The 20916-nt window shown below is 61.4% G+C and overlaps 2 protein-coding genes across 4 annotated transcripts; one reads left to right on the forward strand and one right to left on the reverse strand.

The window, feature by feature from the left end:
- Window positions 1-1636: 1636 nt before the first annotated feature.
- On the reverse strand, window positions 1637-5027 carry LOC142364604 (uncharacterized). The gene is made up of 2 exons (XM_075444443.1): window positions 4905-5027; window positions 1637-2961 (listed from the first exon to the last, which is right to left on the reverse strand). The coding sequence occupies exons 1-2, from the start codon at window positions 4998-5000 to the stop codon at window positions 1843-1845; spliced, it is 1215 nt and encodes a 404-aa protein (XP_075300558.1). The 5' UTR covers window positions 5001-5027; the 3' UTR covers window positions 1637-1842.
- Window positions 5028-5480: 453 nt separating this feature from the next.
- Window positions 5481-20916, forward strand: LOC104337251 (fizzy and cell division cycle 20 related 1). Of its 3 annotated transcripts, none has more exons than XM_075443951.1 (14): window positions 5481-5590; window positions 9582-9727; window positions 10810-10935; window positions 11141-11204; window positions 11578-11705; window positions 12162-12244; window positions 12666-12849; window positions 13049-13114; window positions 13581-13683; window positions 14339-14523; window positions 15407-15640; window positions 15722-15826; window positions 16664-16756; window positions 17579-20916. In XM_075443951.1, the coding sequence occupies exons 2-14, from the start codon at window positions 9659-9661 to the stop codon at window positions 17618-17620; spliced, it is 1482 nt and encodes a 493-aa protein (XP_075300066.1). In that variant the 5' UTR covers window positions 5481-5590; window positions 9582-9658; the 3' UTR covers window positions 17621-20916. The 3 variants fall into 3 exon arrangements, with proteins under 3 accessions (XP_075300066.1, XP_075300068.1, XP_075300067.1); XM_075443953.1 differs by having other exon boundaries at window positions 5486-5590; window positions 9585-9727; XM_075443952.1 differs by lacking the exon at window positions 5481-5590 and adding an exon at window positions 6103-6732.

Raw genomic sequence — 20916 nt, forward strand, 5'->3', positions numbered from 1 at the left:
GGCAGGGCCCACGGCCCCTCCCGGGCGCTGCCTCTTCCCTGCACCCCGACTCTGCGCCCCGGCCGGAGCCCCTGACGGGGCGCGACAGCCCGAACCCCGGGAGCTGCCGGGTGCCCACGGCCGCTGCGGGGCCGGACCCCGCCGAAGCCCAGGGTGGGTTCGCCAGCGCTGGGTGCTGCTCTCCACATCTCTCGGTCTCGGGGGAGCGGGTCACACAGAATCACAGAGTGTTGGGGGCTGGCAGGGCCCTCTGGGGTCCCCCAGTGCCACCCCCTGCCCAAGCAGGGTCACCCAGAGCAGCTGCACAGCACCGCGGCCAGGGGGGCTGGAATATCTCCAGAGAAGGAGACTCCACAGCCTCCCTGGGCAGCCTGGGCCAGGGCTCCGGCACCCTCAGAGGGAAGAAGTTCTTCCTCGGGTTCAGCTGGAGCTTCCTCTGCTTCAGTTTGTGCCCGTTGCCCCTTGTCCTGTCGCTGGGCACCACTGAACAGAGTCTGGCCCCGTCCTCCTGACCCCCACCCTGCAGATATTTAGAGGCATTTCGAAGGTCCCCTCTCAGCCTTCTCTTCTTCAGCCTGAACAAGCCCAGCTCCCTCAGCCTCTCCTCGCAGGAGAGATGCTCCAGTCCCCTCCTCATCCTCGCAGCCCTGCGCTGGACTCTCTCCAGTAGCTCCTCATCTTTCTTGAACTGGGGAGCCCAGCACTGGACACAGCACTGCAGATGGGGCCTCCCCAGGGCAGAGCAGAGGGGGAGGAGAACCTCCCTCGCCCTGCTGCCCACACTCCTCCTCATGCACCCCAGGATCCCCTTGGCCTTCTGGGCACCCAGGGCACGCTGCTGGCTCAGGGTCACCCTGTCGTCCCCCAGCACTCCCAGTCCCTCTCCGCAGAGCTGCTCCCAGCAGGTCAGCCCCAGCCTGTACTGGTGCCTGGGGTTGTTCCTCCCCAGGTGCAGGACCCTGCCCTTGCCCTGGTTGAATCTCATCAGGTTCCTCTCTGCCCAACTCTCCAGCCTGTCCAGGTCACGCTGGATGGCAGCACAGCCTGCCCGTGTGTCTACCACACCTCCCAGTTTGGTGTCATCAGCAAACGTGCTGAGGGTGCACTCTAACTCTTCATCCTGGTCACTGATGAAGAAGCTGAACAAGACTGGGCCCAGTACTGACCCCTGGGCACACCACTGGTTACCGGCCTCCAACCAGACTCAGCGCCGCTGATGCCAACCCTCTGGGCTCTGCCCTTCAGCCAGTTCTCAACCCACCTCACCGACCACTCATCCAGCCCACGCTGCCTGAGCTTCCCTAGGAGGATGTGATGGCAGACTGTGTCCAAAGCCTTGCTGAAGTCGGGGTAGACAACATCCATGGCTCTCCCCTCAGCTACCCAGCCGCAGGGTCCCCGCGGGTCCCGGCTGGGCCTCCCCCCTCCCTCCCCAGCCCGGTCACGTCACCGGTTCTGCACCCGCCAAGGGGCTTCGCCACCTCTCTTCCAGGCCCCACCCCCCCAGTTCTGGCCCGGCGGAGGGGCCTCGGGCAGGGGCGCACTCCCCAGAAAGGGACCCCCGGCCCCCTCGGCCAGCGCTGACCCCCGCGTCGCTCACCCCACACCACCAGACCGCTCAGAGCCGGGCAGAGAGCACGGGCACGGAATACATTGCGCTGCCTCCAACCACCGCCGCCAAACCAGCGCGACGCGGCCGCCCCCTCCCCGCCCCGGGAGCCGCCATCGCAGGGGTCCAGTCCTTCGCCCAACGGCCCGGCGCCGCTGACCCAACGCTTGCCGGAGTCCGCGGGCCGTCCTCGAGCCAAGGGCGTGCAGCGCTGCGTCTCCACGCCGGCCCCGTCAGCCCTCCCCGCAGCTCTCGAAGTACTGGCACATCAGCTCGCGCACCTGCTCGGCCCGGCCGTCCTCCATGGCGGCGGGCGCGGGCTGGCAGGGCTTGGGCAGCTCGGTGGGCTCGGCGCCCTCCAGCCACTCCTCGTTGAAGGGGTCGTCGTGGGCTTCGCAGACGTTGTGCAGGATGCAGCAGGCGAGGACGAGGGTGGGCAGCAGCTCCAGGCTGCAGTCGTCGCACTTGAGGAGGATCTGCCAGCGCGCCTTCAGGCGCAGGAACGCGTTCTCGATCACGCTGTGCGCCCGCTTCAGGCGGTAGTTGAACTGCAGCTGCCGCTGGCTGAGCTGCTGGTCCTCCTGGTAGGGCTTGAGGATCCAGTCTTGCAAGGGGTAGGTGGCATCGCCCAGCAGCACGTACTTCTGCGCCTTCCCCATGAAGTGCTTGGGAGGGTTGGGGCAGAGCCGGCCCTCCTTGGCCAGCACCCACAGGCTGGAGCTCTCCAGGACCGCGCTGTTCTCCATGCTGCCGGGGAAGGCGGTGCAGACGTCCCAGAACTGGCCCAGGCCGTCCACGGTGGCCTGCGTCAGGACGGAGTGCCAGCCCTGGCCGTTGCAGTAGTCGGCACTGAGGCGCAGGGGCGGGTGGATGGCGATGTGCAGGCTGTCCAGGGCGCCGATGCAGTGCGGGAAGCCCCAGCGCGTGCGGAAGATGCGCACCATGTTCTCCAGCTCCTTCTCGCTGGGCGCCCGGAGGTAGAGGGGCTTCAGCAGCAAGACGATGGCGTAGCTCACCTCCCGGACGCACGTCTGCACCGTGGAGGGCCCCACGCCCACGAGCGGGCTCAGAGTCTGGTACTCCACGTTGGTGGCCAAGTGCCACAGGGCCACGGCCACCCTCTTCTCCAGGGGCAGGGTGGGGTGGAAGTGGGCGCTGTGCGGAGCCAGCCCGGGCCGCAGCCGGTTGCAGACGTAGAAGAAGGTCTCCTTGGACATCCGGAACTTCTCCAGCCAGTCCCGGGGCCCGAACTCCTTCAGCACGACGCGCTCCCACCAGTCCGCGCTCCTGAGGCTGGGCCAGGCGCGGGGGTAGAAGTAGCAGCTGGTTCTCCTGCGGCGCGCGACCAGGAGCTGCAGCACGGCGGAGAGACAAGAGCAGCATGAGACAGCGCTCCCCCAGCCCCCGCCCCGCGCTTCGCGGGGACCCCCTGCCCCGAAGACCCTCTGGCTCCAGCGACCGCCTCAGGGCAGGGAGGACGTCCCGACGGGCACTACCGCCCGGTCAAACATTCCTGGTCCTGGGAAACCCCGCTGCAACCCCACCAGGCGACCGCTGTGTGTGCTTGTCAGGGACTCGGACACCGCTCCCCGCAGCACCCTCCCGCAGAAACGGGCTGCCCACGGCTGGGCACTGGGGTGCCCTTCGCTGGGTAAAGAACCGGCCGGATGCCCGAGCCCAGGGAGCGGTGGTGAATGGAGCTAAATCCGGCTGGCGGCCGTCACGAGCGGTGTTCCCCAGGGCTCAGTGTTGGGGCCAGTCGTGTTTAACATCTTTATCAATGATCTGGATGAGGGGATCGAGTGCTCCCTCGGTCAGTCTGCAGATGGCACCAAGGTGGGCAGGAGGGTCGATCTGCTCGAGGGTGGGAAGGCTCTGCAGAGGGATCTGGACAGGCTGGATCGATGGGCCGAGGCCAACTGTGTGAGGTTCAACAAGGCCGAGTGCTGGGTCCTGCACCTGGGTCACCACAACCCCATGCAACGCTCCAGCCTTGGGGCAGAGAGGCCGGAGAGCTGCCCGGCGGAAAAGGCCCTGGGGGTGCTGGTCGAGAGCCGGCTGCCCATGAGCCAGCAGTGTGCCCGGGTGGCCAAGAAGGCCAGCGGCATCCTGGCTTGGATCAGGAATGGTGTGGCCAGCAGGACCAGGGCAGCGATCCTGCCCCTGTGCTGGGCACTGGTGAGGCCACACCTCGGGTCCTGTGCTCAGCTTTGGGCCCCTCACCACAAGCAGGACATGGAGGGGCTGGAGCGTGTCCAGAGCAGGGCAGCGAGGCTGGGGAGGGGGCTGGAGAACCAGTCTGATGGGGAGCGGCTGAGGGAGCTGGGGCTGCTCAGGCTGGAGAAGAGGAGGCTGAGGGGAGACCTTCTCGCTCTCTGCAGCTCCCTGCCAGGAGGGGGGAGTGAGGGGGGCTGGGGTCTTCTCCCAGGTAACCGGCGACAGGACGAGAGGCCATGGCCTCAAGGTGCAGCAGGGGAGGTTCAGATGGGATATCAGGAACAATTTCTTTCCTGCAAGAGTGGTCAGGCGTTGGCCCAGGCTGCCCAGGGCAGTGGGGGAGTCCCCATCCCTGGAGGGGTTCAAACACCGCGTGGACGTGGCACTTGGGGACATGGTTCAGCAGGCCTGGGGGTGCTGGGGTGACGGCTGGACTGGATGGTCTCAGAGGTCCTTTCCCACCGTAGCGATCGTGCGATGCTGCGAGTGTGGCCCAGAACAGAGCCCCGGGGCTGCAGCTGAGGAGCCTTTCGTAAAAAGTCCCCTTCCGGGGTGGCCACTTGGGATGATTTTTTAACGAGTGAGCTGCGGGGTGGGCGTGATCGGCAGGGGGAGCGGGCACGACGCCCCGGCCCCTCCAGTTCATTTGTCAGTAAATTCTAAATACCATCTTTAAGCTGAAAAGAGGCTTTTTGTGCCGCCCCCGGCCACTGCCCAGGGACACGGCCTCCCCACGCTCTCCCCTGACAACCTGTCCTTGCTGCCGCGTGTCCCCAGGCCCTCTGTGTCCCCTCCCCCGCGTGTCCCCCCCTTTGATGTCACCCCCCAACCCTCTGTATCCCCTGTCCTTTGGATCTGCGTTCGTGTCCCCCATCCTTCGTGTCCCCCGTGTCCTTTGTGCCCCCATCCTTCCCGCCCCTGCGGTTCGTCTCCGCCCCGCCCCCCCCCATGTGTCCCTGCGAGCTGTGCCCCCCCTCCACCCCCTCCCCATTTGGGTGCGCCCCCCCCCCCCCGTGTCCTTCGTGCCCCACGTCCCGCCTGCTTTGCGTCCTCCCCACCCCCGCCCGCCCCCGGTCACCGTCATCAGCCGCTTCTGCCGCTGGCTGTAGTAGTGCCGGAGCCAGGCTCGCCGCTGCGGCCCGTCCCAGGCCCCACCGCCGCCGGTGCCGGCCATGGCCGCCGCCCGCCCGCCCGCCGCCGCGCCAGCGCGCACAGCAGCACCAGCAGCCGCTCCCGCATTTTCAAACCGGGAGCCGGGGCCGCCCCGGAAGCGATCGGCAGCGGCGGGTCACGGCGGGGTCACGGCGGGGTCACGGCGGGGTCACGGCGGGGTCACGGCGGCGCCGGGGGCGGGGCCGGGGCGGGACGGGATGGGCCGGGCCCGCCGCTCCCGGCCGACGCCCGCGCGTTCGAGCCCCGGGGCGGGGGGGCGCGGGGGCTACGCGGGGGCCGGCGCGTTACAGCCGGGGCGCGCCGGGAGGGGCTGCGGGGAGCGCGGCCGCCATGTCCCGTGTCCCCCTCCCCTCCCCCGGAAAACCCTCAGCGCCGTGACGTCAGCGCGCTGAGGGGCGGTGTCAGGCTCCGCCCCACCCACCCGGGGCGGGCCGCGGCCGTTGCCATGGCGCCGCGCGCCGCCGCTTCTGTGTTGATTCGAACGGGGGGCGGGGCCAGCGGGCAGGGGCGGCCGCCATATTGCGGAGCGGTGGGGCCGGCGGAGAGTGACAGGCGGAGGCGGAGCGGGGCCGGGCCGCGCCGGGCGGGCAGGTAGGGCGGGCGGCGGGGCCGCGCCGGTGCTGCGGGGCGGGCTGCGGTGGGCCGCGGCCCCTTCCCCCGGGGCTGCGGGGCCCCCGGTGCGGCGGGGCCTGCGCGGCCGGTGCCCAGGCCTCTGCCGGGCCGGGCGGGGCCCGGTCGCTACCGGCTGCCTCGGGGTCGCGGCGCTGCGCGGTGTCCGCGCTGGGGCCGGCGGGGCGGGGGCCGCGGGTGGGCCTGTGCCGCCGCTCCCCCGCCCCGGCCGGCCCTGCCGGCCGCCGCCCTGCGCCTGGGCCCCGGGACCGGCCGTAGCGGCTGCGAGCCCCGTCCGGCGGTGCCGCCCCCGCCCCCGGGGCTGCAGCAGTGCCTGGCCTGGTGACCGAACCGGGCAGGGGAGCGGCGGGGAGGGCTTCCGGGCGGCGCGGGGAGCTTCCCGAGGTCGCTGGTGTGCGGGCCCCGGGCTGGGGGTCGCCGTTCCCCCCCGTGGCTCTGGGGCCCGAGGGGCTCCAAGCCGCCGGGCCCGCCATCGGGGGTGACGCACCGCGACGGCCCCCGGCACCGGCGATCGGCGGCTTTGCGGGGCTGCGGGGCTCAGGAGCCCGCCCCGGGCATCCCGCGCTGGCTCTGCCGGGGGGCCGTGGAGGGGTCTGCCAGGTCGCGGGAGCCTCTGCCCCCGGGGTCGCAGCCCTCCTTGCGTGGGTGATGCTTTTGTCCTTGACTCGCGGCGCTCTCGGCGGCCCCGCGCTCGCTCTCCTGCGAAGTGCTGACCCTTACCGAGTTAGCCTGCTGGTTTGTGCCGAAGGTTCTTCACGCGCTGCCGGCAACACCATCTCGCGTTAAAGACCGATATTTATTTTATTATTATTATTTTTAACACAGTAGCAGAATTTTCTGGGGCTGTTGGCTGAAGCTGCTGCGTTCTCTAAAGTCCATGACTTGCTTTTGTGCGTTGACCAGAGGTACGGCTGCACCTTCAGTAGCTTCAGTGTTACGGTGAAGCAGGCTTTCGAGTTGCCGGGCCTTTCCGGTAAAGCTCCGTGGACGAGGCTGGTGGTGAATTTTTCATCTTGGCTTTTAGTGTGCTGACTTCAGATAAGGCTTCCGAGAAAGCAGACCTTTTATCTGAGCTGGCGCTCTGAGCTGTTTGGAGATGTAAGGTAATCAGACAACCGTATTCCGTGAATTTTTGTATTCTGTAAAGGGAAACGAGATGTTAGTAAAGTTGGTAGCTCTGTGAAAAACTGTCGTGCTCAGACAGAGCATACGAATTCCCACAAGAGCCAAGCAAAAAAAAAAAAATCCCTGAAGGTTCTGTACAAGGTTACAAAATGCACACAGCAGCCTTCCTCCTGTGCCTCCTCTGCTCCTGGGTGAGTCCCCGTGGTTTGAGAGGCAGCCTCTGCCTGGTTGGATTTCTCGGCGAGTTTTGAAGTTGGGGCAGCAGATGTAGGCCGTGTCGGCTCTGTCAGTTCCGGCCGTGGCCAACCTGAGCAGAGCAGCAGCCGGGCAATCCCTGGCCCGTTTTGCTTCCAGAAATCGTTTGTGTGCTCCTTAACACTGGAAGGTGGTTGGGTGGGTAAGTGTTGAACGTGAGAGGTGCTGCTGAAAGTGAGAGACTCGGAGAATACCAAAGGCAGGAGAACTCTCGAAGGTAACAAAGGAATATATTTGCAAATTTAGACAGGGCCAAAGGGGCAGAGGATGACTTGGCAATTCAAATACAATTCATGTCATGGTGGTGCTTTATTCTGAAGCATCTGAAGCCTGAGAAGAGGCTGTTTGGGGCTGATTGGTATTACTGCCATGTTCTGCCTACGCAGTCTCTGCTGCTGTTCGCTCTGCGTGCGCTGTATTTCTCATTAGAAGTTGTAGTCGAAATTTGTACAGACAGGAACTCAAATGAAAAGCTTTAAAAGCGAATGTGTTTCATATCCAGAATTAAAAATGTCACGGTGCGGTGTAACTGGATCTGGATCGCTCACGAATACTGCGCTGAGCCGTGCTGGGAGGACGCTTCCAACGCGTGGTGTTTCCCAGCTGAGCACGCTCCTCGCGTGGGGTCTGCAAGCTGATCTCCCTTATCCGTGGTGGTGAAACAACCGGGGGAATGAAAAAAAGAAGGGGGGGCATTGTACTGAAGTGCTCATTTTGAGAGCTCCTGTTAACCTCAAAGGCAGATTTGGAAGATCATGGGTAGGTGAGGGTAGTGGAGTAACCGACAAAATGAGGGAGAGCGTTTGACACGGGATGCACTTACTATTTTATTTTAACCTCCTTCGATAACAACCTTACAGGCTTGCCTGACTTTTCACTCGCAGTAAGGCCAGCTCTGAGTCTTCACTTCATTTGGTGGAAGCTGATTACTCTTCAGTTTGGTAGCATTCTCCAGTGTTGCCTCCGAAAGAACATATTGGAGAAATGTATGAAATGAAAAAAGCAAAAGGCTTGGGGGAGGAGGTGGCGGAGGTGAGCAGGTATACTCGGAGACAGCTTGGCACTCGCTGTTTCAGGGGAGCTCCTGCGGAAGTGCTGCCATGCTTAATGGCGAGGACGAGCAGGCCTCTGCGTTTCGGCGTTTGTCAGAAGTCCAAGGCTCAGTACTAACAAACGGCTTGGATGAAAGGAGAGTGGCTCTGCTGGCTGGTGCGTCACGGTAGCCCAGAGCTGGTGTGCTTTCTGCAGAATACTGTAATACTTCATCTCATCCGGCTGGATGACAGCGTGTGCTGCTGTGCCCCTCTGCGCCTGGTGCCTTGCCTCCCGTGTTTGATGATAAACCCTGGGTGTTCTTGGTGAACCTCTTCCCAGGGAACCTCACCGGCGGCGGAGGACGCTGCCGGCGCTCCGGGGCAGGGCCATCGCGTGGCGGTGCAGCGTGTCCCTGGACAGCCTTCGCCCCGCACAGCCGCTCCCGTGCAGCTGCCTCCCGATGCTGCCGCGAGTTTGTGTCTCGGGGCAGCTCCCGGGTTTGTGTAGCTGGGACTCCGGCCAGGGGCCGTAAAGGTTTGTACAATAACAGCAGATGAAAATCCCTCTGTGCTCTGCACAGCGTCCAGAGGCCTGTGTGCTGTGGGGATCTTTGGCTGTGGCGGGTGTGTGTCAGAGCGCACCTTTCCCTCTGGAGATGTTTGTCGTGGGTGAAGGAGCACCTTGGCACGTCTCTTCTGGCGTCGGCGTCGTCGTGTCCGTGTGAGCTGAGGGCAAAGCCCGAGGCGGGTGGGTGTGAGCTGGAGATGGGCTGGGCCCTAACGCTGCTGGTCTGCGCCCTCCAGAGCCCAGAGAAGGGCTGGGACTACCTATCCTCGCAGGAGTGTTAGCTGATTTTTTTTTCTTTTAATCGATGCACGCTGTCATTCAGCCAGCCACATCTGGGCTCTGAAGCAGCCCTGTCCTAGAGCGTATGCTTGCAAGATGCTGGACATTGCTTGCAGCCTGTGTAGCCGTCAGTGAGCTAGCGTTGTGCTGGCCAGGAGGAATACCTGGGGCAGCGTGGGCATCGGGCGCTGGCTGCTGGCCCGGAGCCTGCCTGGTCCGTAGCTGCCCGCGTTCCTGCAGCGCGTGGCCTGGACGTCTGCAGTACCTCCAGCACGGCGAAGGGTGTCCCAGCCAGCCCCAGCGCAGCGGTGCGCGCTGCTGTCCGCGTGGCTCTGGCTGCGGTGGGGCGGGCTGGTGCTGTCTGGTTTGTCCATGCCGGAGTGCGGACAGCTTGCCAGGCTGTGCTGCTGCCGTGCGTGACAGCCGGCGGGTTTCCAGTGCCGCAGCCTCGGCTCCGGCTGAGGTCCCGCCAGACACGAGTCGCCGGTCGCCTGCTCACGTGACTCAGCAGCCAAGGGAAATAATACAGAAAACCACTTTGATCAGCAGCCCTGCGCTGGGCTGTGTCACGCAAGTTTGGCACCAGTGCTCTGGGTAGGAAAAGTGGTGACAGGCTGACACGATTCTGAAGGGCTGCTTCTGTACGAGGGGGTGCGACGTTTTGGTGTTTTCCTTCCCCTCTCTGTTGCAGCAGACTGATTACTGGCTGGACTTGGTGAACATAAATTCCTGAGCCTGCTGAAGTCCCCAGCCCCTCTGCTTTCCGCCATGGACCAGGATTACGAGAGACGTCTCCTGCGCCAAATCAACATACAGCATGAAAACACAATGCCTGGTGTAAGTACGACGGGCTGTGCTAAATGGGCTTAGTCTGACTATTCAGTGGCTGTCTGTCTTGCCTCTGACTGTTTTCACTTGAGCTTTTGAAAGATGTGTGACCTCTCTGACGCGAAGCGTAGTCTCTTGTTGGGCTGTGAGCAGGTGTGAGCCCCTGAGCTGTTCTAGGAATAACCCAACGACTTGACTTCAGCGAAGCGTTTGAATATATAAACTCAGTTCACGTCGCAAAAAGGAGTTAAGATATTTTTATGTAGCTCAGTGATGCCTCTTTACTGAATAACCTCAGTAAGTACATGGGGAACATCAAACACTGGGGGCTAACAAACAAACAGACCAACTGTGGGGCTTGACAAGACAGAGCCAGTCCAATGGAGGCCCCCAGGATGGTCAGGGGGCTGGCGCAGGACGATGCCGAGACTGTGTTGCTCAGCCTGGAGAAGCTGAGGCTCAGGAGGGATCAGGTGGTAGCTTTCAACTGCGTGGTGGGTGGTATGGACAAAATAGGGTCTGACTCTCGTCAGAGGTACACAGTGGAAGGATTAGAGGCAACAGACACAAGCTGCAGCAGGGGGAATTCCAGTTAGGTACTGGGAGAAGGTGTTCGCACTGAGGGCGTCCAAACACTGCAGCAGGGAGCTTGTGGGGTCGGTGTCCTCGGAGACGCTGAAAACTCAATTGGGTGCCGCTGTGGCCTTCAGTGTAGCTGTGAAATTAGCCCTGTTCAGAGCTGGCGTCCCTTCTGACATAAATTATTGTATGAAAAAGAATGTGACTGCAGTTGCGGCATCTGCTGCTCACCCTGCAAGCAGTCTGCCCCGCTCCAGCCTGCCACGTGTTTCCCTCGACAACGTCAGCTGGAGAAGGAGCGGAGGGAAAGAGGATGTTTAATTGCTGCTTCTGACAGAAGTTCCCCTGACAGGGGGACTCTAACATGCTTACTGGTTCTGTGACGGGGACAAACTAATGCTTGGCTCTTCTACTTGGGCATATTGAGCTTTGACAAGGCCTCGCTGATGTTTTTCAGACCCCTGCTGTAATCCACACTTATTCTTGTGTGTGTCTCCTCTTCTTTAATTCAGGTAGCAGAGATGAGAAGAACCCTGACGCCTTCCAATTCTCCGATGTCTTCTCCTAGTAAGCACGGTGACAGATTCATTCCCTCAAGAGCTGGGGCCAACTGGAGCATCAACTTCCACAGAATAAATGTAGGTTTAGCTCCTGCAGCTCAGTCTCGCAGCTAAGGAAATGGTGCATATTATTTTGCCTGCGTAATTGCTCTGCTTGTCTTCTGCTGCCCCAGAAGAGTTCCTCTGAACGCATTGCCCCTGTGGTCTAGGAGACTTCTTTGTTTGTTAGTTCACCGTATATCCTGAGGTTTCTGTGTGGTGATAGCACCTGTCTCCCTTTCAGGAAAATGAAAAATCACCAAGTCAAAACAGAAAAGCAAAGGATGCGACATCGGACAATGGCAAAGGTGAGACCTCCTTTCTACCACTTGCACCGCGCCTGGAGCTTTTATTTCCTTCGTGCTTATGCAAAAACTCGTGCTGGTGTGTTAGGAAATGCCCCCATCACGAGGGTGAATACCGGGTCACCTCAGTGGGCTGCTGACGAGGCCTGGGAAGCGAGAGGCTATTTGTATCCCTTGATTTATTGTACCGTAGAAGCACTTTCCTGGTGGGGTGAAAGAGGGGAAGCTTGCTGCTCATGTTGATTCCAAACTGGGGCCCCAGGCTTATGAAGAGGCCCTGGGAACGTGCGAGCCAGGCAGATGTCGTCCTGCCACTCCCTGCAGAGCTGCCTGCTGCTTCCGAGTCCTGTGCCTAAGCGCTCGTTTGGGTTCACAGATGGCCTTGCTTACTCTGCCTTGCTGAAGAACGAGCTCTTAGGAGCAGGGATCGAGAAGGTGCAAGACCCGCAGACAGAAGACAGGAGGCTGCAGCCGTCCAACCCGGAGAAGAAGTCTCTCTTCACTGTGAGTCGGTTACGTTGCGTTAAAACCAGTGGAGGCTGCACGTGTGCGTCGCAGGAACACAGCACACGGCTCTGCCACGCTGCTGGTGCAAGGGAGGTAGTGTTGTGGCTTGACCAAGATAAGCTGCTGGTAACAAAATTTGGTGGCCTGTAAAGAGAGCAGAAGTCTCTGCAGCAAGCTGCGTGCTTCCTGTTTCTGTACTGGCGGGGAAGCCGAGCTGGAACCAGGCTTTTCTGGACAGTGATAAGCGACCACATCGAGCTTTTGGACTTGAGTGGAGGTCAGGGTTTTGCTGTGTGGTTCCAGAGCACCTGGGAGAGGGAGCGATTGAAAAGTCTGGAAAATCTGACTGTGGGTGTTGGAGTTAGCTAGGCACTGGGCACCAGCGCGCGTTGGAGGGATGCTCTGGAGTCTGGGCGTGCTGGCGTTCTTACCAGGTGTGTTTTCTTCGTGCAGTATTCACTGAGCACAAAGCGCTCCAGTCCAGATGATGGTAACGAGGTCTCGCCGTACTCCCTGTCTCCTGTCAGCAACAAAAGGTATCACTGATTCTCCACAGGCTGCGAGAAGGGACGGGCTGGGGCAGAGGATTCAGTGAGGCTCTCTGGGGCTTCTTGCTAAGGCACCCAAAATTGCTGTCTGAATTGCTGTTGGAAACGTGGGGAGATGGTGAGCAGGGACCGTCAAGGTCTAAGAACTTCTGCCGGCGCCCAGCCTGCCCAGATACTGAACGTGCCTCGGTCAGCTGTCAGCGCTCGGTTTACCTGTTTGCTCCCCAGCTCCTTTACAGGAGCAGAACGTAATTCCTTCCAGTCGTACCAGCTGGAAGGAATTTTTCGGCCTCTGTCTGTGCATTCCTACAGAAACACAAGTGCGCTTTAAAGAGCGGCTACATCTGCACCCACCATCGGCAGCGGGGTAAGGTCCTGTAGCGGTTTGTGCATCTGTTTTTGTAAACAGTCAGAAGCTGCTAAGATCACCTCGAAAACCAACTCGGAAGATCTCAAAGATTCCTTTCAAAGTGCTGGATGCCCCAGAGCTGCAGGACGACTTCTACCTGAACCTGGTGGACTGGTCCTCTCTTAACGTCCTCAGTGTTGGCCTTGGGACTTGTGTTTACCTGTGGAGCGCTTGTACTAGCCAGGTCAGTGTCTGGAGAGTGGAGTCGCCCTTGCCGTAGTTCTTTTCCAGCCATAGCATCTTTCAGAGCTATGGAACGCGCTGTCTGAGGGATTCAGCGCTTGTAATGCTCTGTCCCAAACTAGGTCCTGGTCTGTGAGACAGCGAAGAGCGTAGTGTGGCAATAACAAGTGTTTCTTGTTCCCTTCTGTCCCGCTTTCAAGGTAACCAGACTGTGTGATCTCTCTGTGGAAGGAGATTCTGTGACATCCGTGGGCTGGTCGGAACGGGTCAGTATAACGCTGGCAGTGGTGGCAGCTCACACCCTCGTAGCTTAGACACTGCCGTCGTAGCCGTGTAGCTCTTCCTCACAGCTTTGAACTTGGGGTATTGTCCTGTATTTCCCCAAACTCCCTGTATGCGTCGCAAATCAAATGTGTCTTCCTGTCTGCACCGTTTTCCTCTGCTAAATGAGAGGGGACCGAGAGCAGCCTCCTGTATCTCGAGGTTCTCGAGGCATCTGCTGAGAGCCGTGGGAGGGAGAAAGAGCCAGCTCACTTCTCTTGACAATAAAAAGTTACAGTAAATATATTCCAGCCAGGCTCCTTGGCCCTCTCGGTAGGGAAAAGATGGAAGAACTCTGGATGCTTTCCATCGTGTGGGATTTATCTCAAGTCTTCTCCTCAGCTCCTAGCTTTTGGTTTACGTCTGTCTGTACTTACTGGCTTTACTGACCATGGTTTGCTGTTTGTCCAGGGGAACTTGGTAGCCGTGGGCACACACAAGGGCTTTGTACAGATCTGGGATGCGGCTGCTGGGAAAAAGCTCTCCATGCTCGAGGGGCACACAGCCCGAGTCGGTAAGGAGGCGGGAGGCCGAGGTTTCGCAGGTTTCCTTTCTTCATGACTGAACTTTTTCCTTGAAGCAAGGGATCTGCGTGAAATAGCAGAACTCGGAAGGTGCCAGGATTGAGATTTATCCCCTGCTATGTCTCGAGCCGTCTTCAAAGCGTTATCGTCGAGTAATTGTGGAGCTCTGATCTCGGGTGTGGTGGTGGTTGAGTGTTGCAGCAGGTGTTTCCTCCATGTCTGAGGCATTTTAGGTTTGGTTGCAACATCTTGTGTCACTGCCACTGGCTTCCGGTTTCAGCCCTGCCGGCAGGCTGCTTGACACTGAGATTTCCAGTTCCCTTCTTCTGCCGGGACTGGTTTTGTTGCTCCGCAGCGATCTGAACGCTGGAGTGAGATTTGGGAAGTCAGGGCACCCTCCGAGTTTTCTTTCTGTGCTGTACTGCACTGTGAAATAGGATTAGTGATACCTTCAGTAAGCTTGTGCAGGCTAATCTGTCTTTGCACGCTGTGCTAGGACTTCAGACAGTGGATAGAAGGCAGGTCCATAAGCACAGATGTTTTTTGAATTATTTTTTTAAATCCTTGGCAGCTGTGGTGGCTGGGTGCTGCCTGCCCGCTCCCAGGCCTCCCGCAGCACACCCTGACGCTCTGCCCGCGTTGCAGGTGCCTTGGCGTGGAACGCGGACCAGCTGTCTTCTGGGAGCCGGGACAGGATGATCCTGCAGCGGGACATCCGCACCCCCCCCCTGCAGTCCGAGCGGCGGCTCCAGGGCCACAGGCAGGAGGTCTGCGGGCTCAAGTGGTCTACGGACCACCAGCTCCTGGCCTCTGGAGGAAATGATAATAAGGTATGGTCCTGCCAAGGAGTCCACGGGGCTCAGTGTCGCTAGGTCTTCACCAAGAATTGTCAGACCCCCTCTCTTTAGGGATATTTGGCCCTCCGAAAGGGGCTTTTGTTTCGGTCGTTGGACTGCGTCCAAACATAAATCATGCGAAGCTTCTACTCGGTCTCCTCTCCCTAATAAAATTAAGAAGGCAAATTTAATTTTGCTCCTGCACTTGGCTAATTAAATCTATAGCTTGACTCAGGGGTTTGAGTTCAACAAAGCTGCTGCTAAGCTGTGCTTCCTGACTTTGTTCAGGTAGCCTGTGGTCAGGTTTGTTGCAGTGGTGTTTATGTATGCAGAAGGAAACGGAGTTTAGAGCTATAGAGGTTCTGACACCTGGAACGCAGGCGTGGAGTTGGCTGAGCGCCGTACGGAAGCAGCAGCTGTTGTGGAGAAGCAGTGCTGGGAGCCCCTGGGAGCAGGCTGCAAGGTGGTGAATGTGCCCGGTGTCCGTGTGACAGCGTGGCTGTGCCGAGTTCCTCCTGCTCAGAATAACTTCTGAGGAACTCGAGCCCGTTTCTAAACGTGCTCTGGAGTAATGCAGCTGTCGGGGCAAGAGAAGGGTTTGAGTTCATGTTCAGTGACGCTCTGTCTTTGGCTCCGTCAGCCTGAGGACCGTTCGCTGCCTTGTGGCCCCGCAGCCGAACGGCTCTGGGCAGGGCGTGGGGGGCGGTGTCAGGGTGGGCCTGGCTGCAGGGTGGGGATGCGTGTGCTGGGGCAGAGCTGTGGGAAATCACTTTGGTGCCCACCTGCCCTCCTCCGTCCCAGCGCAGCGTCGTGGCTTGTGGGTGTTGCAGACACGCGACAGCAGTGCAGGTTCCATCACGTCTCTCCTCTCTGCCAGCTCCTTGTCTGGAATCACTGCAGCCTGAGTCCTGTCCAACAGTACACAGAGCATCTTGCAGCAGTAAAAGCTATCGCCTGGTCTCCGCACCAGCACGGACTGCTCGCCTCCGGCGGTGGGACAGCCGACCGCTGCATACGCTTCTGGAACACGCTCACCGGGCAGCCTCTGCAGTGCATCGACACCGGGTCGCAAGTGTGCAACCTGGCCTGGTCGAAACACGCCAACGAGCTCGTGAGTTCCTCGCGGTGCGGTGCGGCCGCTGCGCCGTCGACTGTCAGGAAGCGTGACGCGAATTTTCCTCTCCCCTTCCAGGTGAGTACCCACGGATACTCGCAGAACCAGATCCTCGTCTGGAAATACCCCTCGCTAACTCAAGTGGCAAAGCTAACGGGGCACTCGTACCGAGTCTTGTATCTGGTAAGCGACGGCCGTGTCTCTGCAGGCTTCTGTAGCTGCGTGTCGGCTGCGCGCGTGCGGGGTGAGGCCAAAGCCGCAGTGCCGGTGGCGCCGGAGCTGCCGGCAGCCGGGCTGGAGCTACGAATGCTGCCCTGCAAGCGAAGGAAAACGCCTGTATCTGGTTTCCTTGCCTGCGAGGGATGCTTTGGTTTGCTGCTATGGAAATGTGAGGCTTTCTTAGCGAAGAGCAAAGCCTGCCAAAACTCTGCTGAGGAAGCACAGGCGTCTCTCCTCCTTCCCTGGAGACTTGTACACGTTTTCGCTGGCGACTGCCAGCAGGTGAAGGGTTTGAGGCTTTCAGTCCTCCTCGTTCGTCATTACAGTACTTGGTGCAGTTAATCCACGCTGACCCTGTGCCTGCTTTGTCGCTGGTGTGTGGGGCTTTCGGCGGAGTCGTGACAGAGGTGATAAATGTGCAGCTTCGGTTTTGTGGGCTGGATTCCGGTGCAGGTGACTGCCAGAGCTGGCGCATGCAGTCGTGTCACACTTCCTGCCCTCACACCTCTTTATCATCCGGGGAGGAACAGCCTTAATTACAGCTGCCTTGGATTCTGAACACCAGAATCCTTTTTATGAGAATTTCACCCCTGTGTTCCATGGCTGCGTAAGTAAGATGCGAGTGCTCAAATTGGCACCTACGGAGACTGAGCGAGGCAGAGGAAAGCAGAGGTAGTTCTGTGGTTTCTCACCGCTAGCCAGGTAGGAAGGAGAGTTAAATCTCTCTCGTATTCCAGTGAAGGTTTGTTTTCAACCTCAAAAATGTAACAGCTGCTAAAGGTTGCTCTCTCTTGGCCGTAGGCAATGTCCCCTGATGGGGAGGCCATCGTTACAGGAGCTGGAGATGAGACCTTGCGCTTCTGGAACGTCTTCAGTAAAACTCGCTCGACGAAGGTAAGGGTGCGTGCGGGGGTGGCTGCGGCTGTGTCCTGCAGCAGGCTCGGCCCGGGGGCGAGTTCGGGCCAAGTCTGCGCTGCTCTGCTGCCTTGGCTCTGGTCCCTTCACCACACGCTGCGGGTCGACGGCTGGATGCGGTGCAGGGTTGTACTTTGCTGAGACACGAAGAGATCTGTAGTCATCAGGTGAAAGAAAAGCCTGCCCCTGTGTGCTCAAGGCAGTGCGACAGAACGGCCTTCTCCTGGCTGCTCGAGGGCTGCTGAGCGTAGCAGCGTTTCGGGGAGCCCATCCTGCGCCCACCCTCCTCCCTGCAAGGGTGCTGCTGGGAGCTGACCCGCTCCGAGAGCGTTGTCCCCTGGCTCCCCGCGAAACGGCCTCAGACGGGGGCTTGGGTGGGAGTGGGATCGTGGGTGCTGCCGCTGACAGCTCGCCGTCACCGAGAGCGGGTGGTGCCAGCTGCGCCGAGAGCTGGGCTGGGTGTCTGGCGGAGGTGGCAGGGAGATCCTGGAGTGAGCTGTGGGGAGCGGGTGCTGCTCGCTGCCGGCGTCCCCGGTCTCTGGCAGCTCTGGGGTACAGCTCCCCACGAGGCCGGGGGAACGGCACACTTGCCTGCCGTGCTCCTTGTTACCGCCTGGAAAAAGCCCGTGGGAATACTGATGGTGTTGGGCTTTGAACGGTGAGCTCGGGTCGTGCCCAGAGCTGGAGGTACCTCACCGGATCGGCGGCTGGTTTATTAAAAAACCAAACCCCGAAGCAGGTGGCGTGACGCCGCAGCGCAGCTATGGAGTGCTCAGCCCCTGCTTTGCCTTTTCCTGGCAGGAGTCTGTATCCGTCCTCAACCTCTTCACCAGGATACGATAAAGCCCGCGTGTGGCGAGCCGGGAGCCCAGCGCCGGCGGTGCCGCGATCAGCCCACTACCTTGGTGTGCATGGAACCCCGAGGAGCCACCGGGAGGGAGGGCCTGGAGGTCGGACCCAGCAGATGCTAATTAAATATGTGCTTGTGAACCACGCCGGGCAGTGCTTGGGAGGGGACGGGGAGGGAACTGCCAGAGGTTTCCGGATTCATCCTTCGGAAAGGGAAACGGGTACAAGAGAAACGTCAAACCAGCGTCCTCCGGCCCTCGGGCTGTGTACTGGAGAGGACGCCGGACCACGAGACCGGACCGAGGCCATCCCCGCTGCGGTGTTGCCCCTCTTGGGAGAGAGGAGAGTGTCCTCGCCTCTGGGACGGGGCCGGACGCGCTGCTCGCGGCCGCTCTGCCCTGGGACGGACGTCTCTGGAGGTGGGACCCAGCCGGGCCCGGTGGATACAGCTGGTGCGAGGAGGCTGGGCTCGGGGCTCTGCTTGTCGCTTGACAGGGCAGGGCGTCCCCGCCGCACGGAGCAGCTGAGGAACTGCTCATTTTCCTTTGTGCTTTTCCTTTTTTCCCCCCAAAAGGTACTATAGTACGCGACGCAGTCATTCCCGTCAGAGAGCTCGGTTTGCGGCACGCCTGGCAGCTGCCCGCGGGTGCGTTTTGGGGCTGTAAGCTTGGAGGAGGCTTGAGGAGGCTCTGCCTCCGCGGGGCAGGGTCAGAGAGGTCGGGAGTGGCTGTTGCGTGCTCTGGGCTGATCCTTTTAGTTAACAGAGGGGGAAAACCAGTGGCTTTTCCAACCGGCTGCAAGCCCACCCCGAGGGCCCCCTCTGCGGCAGGCTGGGTGCTCCGGGGTCCTCCCGAGGCGACGAGCAGCGAGAGGCGTCGAGAAAGCCAGCGGCTCCTGCGGATCCGGGCCTTGGGAGGGAGCGGGGCCTCTCCTGGCTGGACGGGGCGAGAGCCCGCGGGGGGTCTGGTTCGGGAGCAAGGACGGAGCGTCGCTTCGTTGTATCTTCAAGGCAGAGCCAGGGACCTGTTGTAATTTTTCTTTGTTTGTTGTTTTGGTTTTTTTGAGTCGTATGGGAAGAGAGCGCCTGCTGGCGTGTTCGGAGCCTGTGTGAGGAGTGCCGTGGGCCGTGACGCCAAGCGCTTGTGTGTATGTGTTGCTTTTACTTTAACGAGAAGCTGCGCCGCGTGCAGCAGCCCCTTCCTGTCCCTGTCCCTGTGCTCTCCCCGCCGCGCGCCTGGCTGCTGCCCGCCCTGGGCCCTGCGGCGCCGGCGCTGCGTCCTGCTCCGGTGGGTTTTCCGGGCTGTGTACATAGAGCTTGACCTCTTCTCTGTAGCGTCCGTGGGCGATACCTGGCTCTGTCTTTTTTTTCCCCCACCTCCTTTCCCTGAGCCCAGGCTGGCGGGGTGGTGGTGGGACTGCCGGTGCCCTTCGGGTGAGCTGCCGGGGCGCAGGGGGGTTGGCGGGTCGGCGAGGTGCCGCTCCGCTCGCCCCAGCCTTGGCCGCGCGTGCCGGCACGGCAGCGCCTGATGGGCTGCGTGGTGCTGCTGGGGCCGTCGTCGGGACGGGCAGGCACTGGTGGGCCGGCAGCTCGCCGCTCCCGGGCAGCACCGCGTCGCCAGAGCCCCGAGGGGCGGCCGCGGCGGCGTCCTGCAGCCTCGCTCGCCTCCAAAATGGGATTAATTTCAGTGTAATTTCAGAAACGCGGTTCCCACACGCCCACTTTGCTGTAGCCCTTGCTGCGGGAGCGCGGGGCTTGGTTTGAAAATCCCTGGTGGCTCCCCAGCTCCAGCCCCTCGCGTGTTGCTCGCTGCGTCACAGAATCACAGAATGGTGGGGGTTGGAAGGGACCTCTGTGGGTCACCCAGTCCAACCCCCTGCCCAAGCAGGGTCACCCAGAGCAGCTGCACAGCACCGCGGCCAGGCGGGGCTGGAATATCTCCAGAGAAGGAGACTCCACAGCCTCCCTGGGCAGCCTGGGCCAGGGCTCCGGCACCCTCAGAGGGAAGAAGTTCTTCCTCGGGTTCAGCTGGAGCTTCCTCTGCTCCAGTTTGTGCCCGTTGCCCCTTGTCCTGTCGCTGGGCACCACTGAAAAGAGTCTGGCCCTGTCCTCCTGACCCCCACCCTGCAGATATTTAGAGGCATTTCTAATGTCCCCTCGCAGCCTTCTCTTCTCCAGGCTGAACAAGCCCAGCTCCCTCAGCCTCTCCTTGTAGGGGAGATGTTCCAGTCCCCTCCTCATCCTCGTAGCCCTGCGCTGGACTCTCTCCAGTAGCTCCTCATCTTTCTGGAACTGGGGAGCCCAGAACTGGACACTGCGTCCACCGGCACCGTTACGCTTCATCGCGGGGAAGCACCACCGCAACGCACTGAGGAGTCGTTAAAATTAACTCAGTTTAAGTTGGCAAGCGGGGTGGAAGGCAGAGGTCTGTCACGCGCGCCCGTCCCGTGCCACGCCGCCCCGTCGGGGCTGCTGCTGGGGATCTGCTGTCCCCTGTGGGTTCCCCCGCCTCAGCCCTGGTGCGCAGACCCCCACCACGCTGCGTGTGGGTGGGGGGGGGAACGCTGGTGGTCTGAGCCGTGGGGCGGCTTCACGCTGTGGGGTGGTTGGTTTCACGCTGTGGGGTGGTTTCACGCCGGTGTTTGCCCCTTTGGGGCAGGGGGTGGGAGCACGGGGGGCAGGGGCTGAGCACGGCGTCGGGCGAGCGTCGCCGCGGGGGCTGCACCCCCGGCGCGGAGCTCCCCGGCTCTCCCCGGCACCATGTTCCTCTCACCCGGGACCTTCGCTCTCACCTTGGCCTCCCGCTTTGGAGCCGCCATGGGCGCAGGCGGCTGCTCCCACCGCGCCGGGCACGGGGGCTCGCGATCTCCCACCCTGCCGGCCTGCGGCTGCACGCGCTGCCTAACGAGCGTGGCCATAACGAGCTGCTCGGCTCGGCTGGGCCGTTTGGCATGGCCCGGGCTCACTTCCGCCCCGTCGCTGGTGCCGAGGCCGGGCTGGGGGTCCCGGGAGCGCTCTCTGGGGTCTCCGGCGTCCCCGGTGAGCGGGGGGCTGCGGCGGCTGGCGGCCGTGCGCGGCGGCGTGCGAGACGGGGGAAGGAGCGGAGCGGCAGCGAGCTCGTGTTTGCGGGGTGCGATCGGGCAGTGCTGGGCTGAGCGGGGGTCCCCCCCGAGCCGGGGGGCTGCGGCCTCGCACCATCGTTCCCTGGGCGGCATCATAGGGTGGGGGGAAAAACAGCGCGTTGACCCTTCTCCGTGTACAGCAACCGACCTGGCATTAAACAAGTTGTGAA

The sequence above is a fragment of the Opisthocomus hoazin genome, chromosome 27, assembly GCF_030867145.1.
Source record: "Opisthocomus hoazin isolate bOpiHoa1 chromosome 27, bOpiHoa1.hap1, whole genome shotgun sequence".
NCBI lineage: Eukaryota > Metazoa > Chordata > Aves > Opisthocomiformes > Opisthocomidae > Opisthocomus > Opisthocomus hoazin.

Excerpts from the sequence above, each read along its gene's own strand:
- LOC142364604 (XM_075444443.1), bottom strand. The coding sequence starts at position 5,000 with ATGGCCGGCACCGGCGGCGGTGGGGCCTGGGACGGGCCGCAGCGGCGA. Across the intron at positions 2,962-4,904 it reads GGCAGAAGCGGCTGATGACG|CTCCTGGTCGCGCGCCGCAG; the intron begins GTGACCGGGGGC and ends GCCGTGCTGCAG.
- LOC104337251 (XM_075443951.1), top strand. The coding sequence starts at position 9,659 with ATGGACCAGGATTACGAGAGACGTCTCCTGCGCCAAATCAACATACAG. Across the intron at positions 11,205-11,577 it reads GACATCGGACAATGGCAAAG|ATGGCCTTGCTTACTCTGCC; the intron begins GTGAGACCTCCT and ends TTGGGTTCACAG. Across the intron at positions 12,245-12,665 it reads TCTCCTGTCAGCAACAAAAG|TCAGAAGCTGCTAAGATCAC; the intron begins GTATCACTGATT and ends TTTTGTAAACAG.